Source organism: Phalaenopsis equestris, unplaced genomic scaffold, assembly GCF_001263595.1.
Source record: "Phalaenopsis equestris unplaced genomic scaffold, ASM126359v1 Scaffold000061, whole genome shotgun sequence".
Classification (NCBI taxonomy): domain Eukaryota; kingdom Viridiplantae; phylum Streptophyta; class Magnoliopsida; order Asparagales; family Orchidaceae; genus Phalaenopsis; species Phalaenopsis equestris.
The window spans coordinates 457,677-465,186 of record NW_018164503.1 but is presented as its reverse complement, the minus strand read 5'-3'; the positions used below and the strand labels follow the sequence as shown (position 1 = coordinate 465,186).

Sequence of the window (7,510 nt, the reverse complement as noted above, 5' to 3'; positions counted from 1 at the left end):
GGTTGCAGTTGTTGAAGTTTGAAGTTGTATGAGTTGTGGGTCACATAGACCGTAACGCGGGATGTAATAGTGTCTGTTGGCCGCACATGCAAGGGTTCAGAGATGCATAAACTATGATGATGTTCGTAGGATGTGTAGGTGGAATTGGAAGCTGCATGAATTGTGACAACATCTGTAAGCCGTAGAGAACAAATTTTGGAGTTGCATAGACTGGAGTCGGGAGTTACCAAAACTATGATAACGTTGGTAGGCAGCACAAACCAGATTTAGAAACTGCATGAGTTATGGCAACATCGTAGGTCGCAGTTCTGCACCGTCAAAAAACTATCTAATTCCCCTCAGCTTCTTCTCACTACTCCGTCAAGATCTCTTCTAGATTGTTTGTGTCCAAGAACATTACAATATATCACTTCCCAAAATGATTCAGTATTTTATAAGAAAATCAGATCGGTAAAAGCTTTGTGTGTTTAACCATTTCAGAATGGGATGTAATATATCCTTCTTAATTGTCTTAATTTTAGAAACGAATGTTAATAAAATGTCATAAAATGAGCTATAAAAATGACTATAAAGATTTTGATTGATAACTTTTAGTTATATCTAGATATTTTCTTACAACAATAATAATAGCTAGATGAACAATGGTATTAGCAATTGATATGATAAAATTTATATTGAATTCAAATTTGTAATGTCAGGAATGTCTTAGAATCGGAATGGTATACATCTTAAGGGAGAGGTAGTGAGAGACAGAGAGGGAGAAAGAAGGAGAGAAGACATACAGACTTGCCCCAAATTAGCGAAATGGAGTTTTCCTGAGTTCTGTGACCCATTCTATATGCTAGAAATGTGTTACAAGCAAGAATAAGAGAGAATTCTCCCCATAGTGTATGAGTCTAGAAAGAGAGCAAAAAATCTCCCAATATTTGATATAGACCCACTATTTATAGAAGATAGAGGAACAAATGTTTAAAATTATATGCTTGCACATGCTTTAATAGCGGTGTCACAAAATACTATTATCTTTTGTCGTGTCTTTTCCTATTTATAACTGATTATGACACCATGTCGTGTGACTTAGACTTTTTACTTGTTAGGTCCTTAGGTCGATTGATCGAGTTGGTATCAGTCTGTTATTTTGTTTGAATGCCTGCTGATCTTTTCCCTGGGAAGTCGATCGGTTTTGAGTGTGGTCGTCAGTCAACCTTAGGATGACTAGTTGGCTTGTTTGATTATTGTTCTTTAGCAATTTCTAGATTTTTGGGAGAGCTTTGTAAGCTTGCTGGAGGAATTAGAGCTTTGTTTGGCGTTGGTGTGGATACCTGTCTCATGTTGACCTAGATGGCCTTTTAATCGTTGGATCGGCCTCCAGTTGATCGCAATCATTTGGTTGGTCTTTAGCCTTTAAGTCAACTAGCCATTGATAAACTAGTCATCGGTCCGCTGGTGGTCTACAATCTGTCAAATTCATTATGCCTTGTAATTTTTTGTTTTCAGATTCTTGCAACTACAACATATAATTTTATGCCACGTTGTTCAGTAGGCCACTGATTTACAATTGCATGGTTGTCTCGAGATTCGTGCAAATTATTTTTTAGTTCACAATTTATAATAAATTTAAATTTTTTTTAGTGCAACAACATTTTGTAAAAATAACTATAAAATTGTGATGGAAAAAATAATTTTATGAACATTATGGTCAAAATTATATTATTTTTCTTCCTAAAAATTTAGATTATGACCTTTTAATAAATTTTATTTAATAAAATAGTTTCTCATGGCATAAATTTATAAAAGCAACTAAAATTAGCTCCCTAAAGATGTGGTGGAAGTCTGAAATAAACACAAGCATCTAATTAGCAGTGTTGTCATCTTTTACCAGATTTAAATAAATAAATATTAATATTAAAATTAATGGCATAATATTAGCAAAATAAAATTCAGCCCGATTTGCTCATCGCATATGCCGAAGCCGACCCATCTGCTCGCACGCGCGAAACCCACTCAGTTCACCCGTCTCGACCGGTTGGCACGTGCAAAAGTTCTTTAAAAACCAGCTCCCTCTCAACTCTGGGGAACCTCTCGAGACTTTAGAAGAAAAAACGCTCTTGTTTTTTGGTTCTCTTCCTCTCCGTTCAGTTCTGTTCTTCCCGTTTCTCAAGTAGATCTCGGAACAAATCCAAGATACAGAGAGATGGCCGGTGCACCTTCGCCTTCTTCGGTACCGATCACTCCTCTTCTGAAGGATGAGCTCTGAAGGATGAGCTCGAAGGATGAGCTCGATATTGTGATTCCGACGATCCGAAACCTTGACTTTTTGGAGATGTGGAGGCCCTTCTTCCAGCCCTACCATCTCATCATTGTGCAGGACGGAGATCCATCGAAGACCATCAATGTCCCCGAGGGCTTCGATTACGAACTGTATAACCGCAACGACATCAATCGGATCCTCGGTCCCAAGGCCTCCTGCATCTCATTCAAGGATTCCGCATGTCGATGCTTCGGTTATATGGTGTCTAAGAAGAAATACATATATACCATCGACGACGACTGCTTCGTGAGTCTTCGCTTCTCGTCTATTATTTTCTGAATTGGGTATTTGGTATCTGGTATCTTGGATCTGGGATTGGGGATTGTTTGGGGAATGATGGGGATTGGTCTGGGTTGGGTAGTCTCTGGTATGTTTATGTTCTGGATGGGGGTCAATCAGGGTAGGATTTGGACTTTGTTTTATTTTGGTAAGTTTATCGTAAATTTTATTATTGTATTTAGATCTGGTATTATATGGATCGGAGGGGTGGTCCATCTAGAATGCTGTTCATAGTTAAATTAAATTTTGGATGGATCGGATTCAGAATGTTTGATGGATGTGTAGTAATTTAGGCAATAAATAATGAATAATTTGAATGCTTGGATTTAAATATTCGGGTGGATAAACTAGTGTTTGAGGATCAAGAAGAAACATCGGTATGCTGATGTGTGGTAAAACATGAATTAATGGAAAATCAAGATCCATAATGTCGATTCCAAATTGTCAGGGTAAGGTTCTATCTTGAGATTTCCTTTTCTTTATGGAAAGGCTTTTAACTTATGTGATAGATCTATTAGATTACTGATTGTTAGAATGAAATTTTTATATAGTAGTATAAATTTAAGAAAAAAAAATCAATTAAATCTTTTATTTTTTGATGATAAATTTTCATATTGATGTTAGTCTGGTCAGTAATGTGCGTATATGGATCTTGTGATCGAATTTCTTAAATTCTCATAATTTATATATCTAACACATAAACTTTCATATTTACATGCCTACCACTTCAATCTTTTACATCACATCAAAAATACCACTATTGCTAACATTTTAGAAGAGAAATACACGTTTTCATGCATAGGTTTATAACATCATAGTGTTGTAAATGTAAATATCAGACTTTAAGTCTTAGATATGTAAACACTTAAGAGTTATGTGTAATGTATGCAAAATTTCTTCAATTTTTTCAATCCATGCAAGAATTGACATGTTATCTAACTTGAAAATCATTGGATTTCCAAGATTGTTGATTTAGAAGTTTGATTTGGTAATCATATCAACATAATTTGGTTAGACTTGTAGCACATGTCTTGTTTATTTTTTGTTGGGTCTTAACTATGTGGCGCTCGTGATTAGCGTAACACAAATAATCCTACATATGGGTTTATGGAGGGGGATCAATTCTCGTCCAAAATTTCATTATTTGAATTAATTTATTGACTTATAGTATTCATCTCCAAGTTTGGATTTTTTTTCTTCTGACAATATTAATCATCTAAATATAACTATTTGTTTTAACTATGGTTTAAATAGGTTGCCAAAGATCCATCTGGCAAACAAATCAATGCTCTTGAGCAGCACATAAAGAACCTTTTGTGCCAGTTTTGGTTTGTTTTTTATATCATTTGACCTTTTAGCTATTAGAATCCTGACTGCAAGAAGCCATGATTTCATTACCTAACTTATGTCACAATCATCCATGTATGTTCCCTTTTTGTTAGACAAAAGCTTCTTGGAAAATTTTATGACATTTGAACTATTAATTTATTGTGACATTTACATACATACCACACCATTCTTATAGTTTATATATCTAACACATGAACTTTCATATTTACATGCCAACAACTTCAATCTTTAACATCACATCAAAAATACCACTATTGCTAACATTTTAGAAGTGAAATACACGTTTTCATGCATAGGTTTATAACATCATAGTGTTGTAAATGTAAATATCAGACTTTAAGTCTTAGATATGTAAACACTTAAGAGTTATGTGTAATGTATGCAAAATTTCTTCAATTTTTTCAATCCATGCAAGAATTGACATGTTATCTAACTTGAAAATCATTGGATTTCCTAGATTGTTGATTTAGAAGTTTGATTTGGTAATCATATCAACATAATTTTGTTAGACTTGTAGCACATGTCTTGTTTTTTTTTTTTTGGGTCTTAACTATGTGGCGCTCGTGATTAGCGTAACACACGTGATTAGTGGAGCACAAATAATCCTGCATTTGGGTTTATGGAGGGGGATCAATTCTATTCCAAAATTTAATTATTTGAATTAATTTATTGACTTATAGTATTCATCTCCAACTTTGGATTTTTTTTTTTTATGCTGACAATATTAATCATCTCCATATAACTATTTGTTTTAACTATGGTTTAAATAGGTTGCCAAAGATCCATCTGGCAAACAAATCAATGCTCTTGAGCAGCACATAAAAAACCTTTTGTGCCCTGCCACTCCGTTCTTCTTTAACACTCTCTATGATCCTTTTCGAGAAGGTGCCGACTTTGTTCGTGGATATCCTTTCAGCCTTAGAGAAGGTGCAAAAACTGCTGTTTCTCATGGCCTTTGGCTCAACATTCCTGACTATGATGCCCCGACCCAGCTTGTGAAACCCCTCGAAAGAAATACCAGGTATTATCATCCGCAAAATAAATTTGTTTACACTTGTTTGATTAATTAGAAGACTCATTTTGTGTAAATTCTCGTTAGATACGTTGATGCGGTTCTTACGATCCCTAAAGGGACTTTGTTTCCGATGTGTGGCATGAATCTGGCTTTCAACCGTGAACTCATTGGCCCAGCTATGTACTTTGGCCTCATGGGTGATGGCCAGCCTATTGGTCGCTACGATGACATGTGGGCAGGTTGGTGCGTAAAGGTATGCCATTTAACCTTATACCGAATTAACTTCATTAGTAATTTTCTTATTCTTAATCAAGTTTCAGGTGATTTCTAGAAATTTTTTTCTTTCATTTTGGCTCTATTTGGTTTGAGGGAATTGAGAGAGAGGAATTGGAGGAGGGAATTGAGAAAAGAATTGCGTTGAAATTAGTTTTCACCTTCTTGTTTTGTTGAGGAGTGAAAGTAATCTTGCTATTTTGTTTGATTGTAAATAATAACAGAAAAAATGAACACAACCTAATATTATTCACTCCATAGTTTTAATCCCGCTTTTCATTGTGTTCATTTAGAGAGCCATAATGTGAAATATGTTTTTTTTTTTAATTTTGCTTAATAAAATTATGTTGGCTAATTTACATACCTAGCACACAAATCTTATGTATTTACATATCTCACACCAAAAACTTTCACTTTCATATTTACACACATTAGCACTTTTGTACTTTTAACATACGCATGTAAAGGTGTAGTTCACTTTTCAAAAGATGGTAATAATGTCATTTTTGATGTGATATTAAGGATTTGAAGTTTCAGTTTGAGATATGTAAATACATAAAAAATTGTGTGATATGCATCCAAGTGGCCCAATTATGTTTCTTCAATTATATCCAAATCAAAATATCAAAAATGGATCTATATGAAGTTAATAATATTTCCCCTTCACTTAATTCGTTAAAAAAAAAAAATTGTTATACTAAAGTTGATTTTGAGTGGACTTACAGAGCATAAATAAAATTTACATTTTTCTTAAAACCCGTTTTCTAAATCTGAACCATTATGAACAGGTAATCTGTGATCACTTGGGATTGGGAGTGAAGACCGGCTTGCCATACATCTGGCACAGCAAAGCCAGCAATCCATTTGTGAACCTCAAGAAGGAATACAATGGCATCTTCTGGCAAGAAGAGCTGATTCCCTTCTTCCAGTCTGCAACTCTGTCCAAGGAATCCACCACTATCCAGAAATGCTACATCGAGCTCTCGAAGCAGGTGAGGGAGAAGCTCGGCAAGGTCGATCCTTACTTCACCAAGCTTGCAGATGCCATGGTTACCTGGATTGAGGCCTGGGACGAGCTTAACCCTTCACCTAACTCAGTTTCTGCCACCGCCGCAGTCAATAATGGCCCCGCCAAGGCTAAATAGATGAGTCTGATTTTGCAAGCTTCGGTTATCTTTACCAACGTTCGATCAATTATTCGTAGAATTGCGAAATTTTACCGTACCTTAGATCTAACTTCCCTGCTTCTTTGAAAAGCATATCATTTTTCTCTCTGTTTTTTTTGTTATATTTCATTTGCTTTTGAGTAAAGAACTATGTTATTTTGTTTCCAGATGGCTATAAAGTATTATTTACTTCATCTTTAAATTGCTGTGGTGATTGAAATGGGTTATTGTTAGTTTAAGTTTTAGGGTTTGGTTCTGGAATTTAAAATTATTGAACGTCATCCTATCTGAATTTGGAAAATTTCTTGGCTGTGAATCCATACAGAATTAGGTCTCATTGATGAAAACTCGAACAACATTTGGGGGTTTGCTATACTATTCAAATAGCCATGGATTGATTGAGTAGATGTAATAGAGTGAGAAGAACACAAGACAAAGACTAGTTTTTGTTGGCATTATGTTGAGATATCTGCTCATTTTGCTTGGCTAAAAATCGTAAGATTAATTACTTCTTTTGCAGTTTATACTAAGTGGAAGATACCTCAATGGATAAAAAGTATGACTTTTCGAATCCAATCCTAAAAGAAAAAAGTCTATTTAGTGACTATAAGTTTATGAAGCCAAATGGGAAGAAGATGACTCACAGTGGAACATAATATTATCTTAATATTAAGGTCAAGCAAAGCAATGAAGAAATTCTTTCTGACAATAAGGAATGTGTAGATCCATCATTTTTTGGATGTACAATTTTATAATTTTATATAGTAAAAGTTGATTCCCATAGTGCTATTTGTTTGCAAATTTTATTGCCTGAAATCTTGGGTTTAACTGAGCCGAGCTTGCTCATGAGCTGGCTTGGGATTGACTCAAGATAAGTGGCTCGTGATTTGAGCTCTAACAAGCAAAGCTAAAGCCAGCCCCGACTCGAATCTGTGTTGGCTCTTTTATAAAATAATTAATAAGAATTATACTTAAAATATACTAAAATTCAAGAAATTTTCTTTAAATAAATAAAAAAAAAGTTAAAAATAATATTTTCATGATTTCTTATTAATTATCTATTAAATCTTTTTTCTATCATTTCAATATAACATTTGTTTAAAGGGAAAATTCCAT

The 7,510-nt window shown here is 34.4% G+C and overlaps 1 protein-coding gene across 1 annotated transcript; it reads left to right on the top strand.

Annotated features, from left to right (window-relative positions):
• Positions 1 to 2,091: 2,091 nt before the first annotated feature.
• On the top strand, positions 2,092 to 6,596 carry LOC110019573 (UDP-arabinopyranose mutase 1-like). Its single transcript, XM_020717301.1, is given in 4 exon segments — positions 2,092 to 2,557; positions 4,711 to 4,961; positions 5,040 to 5,208; positions 6,017 to 6,596. Coding segments are annotated over 4 exon segments (1,140 nt in total). The 5' UTR covers positions 2,092 to 2,194; the 3' UTR covers positions 6,374 to 6,596.
• Positions 6,597 to 7,510: the final 914 nt, after the last annotated feature.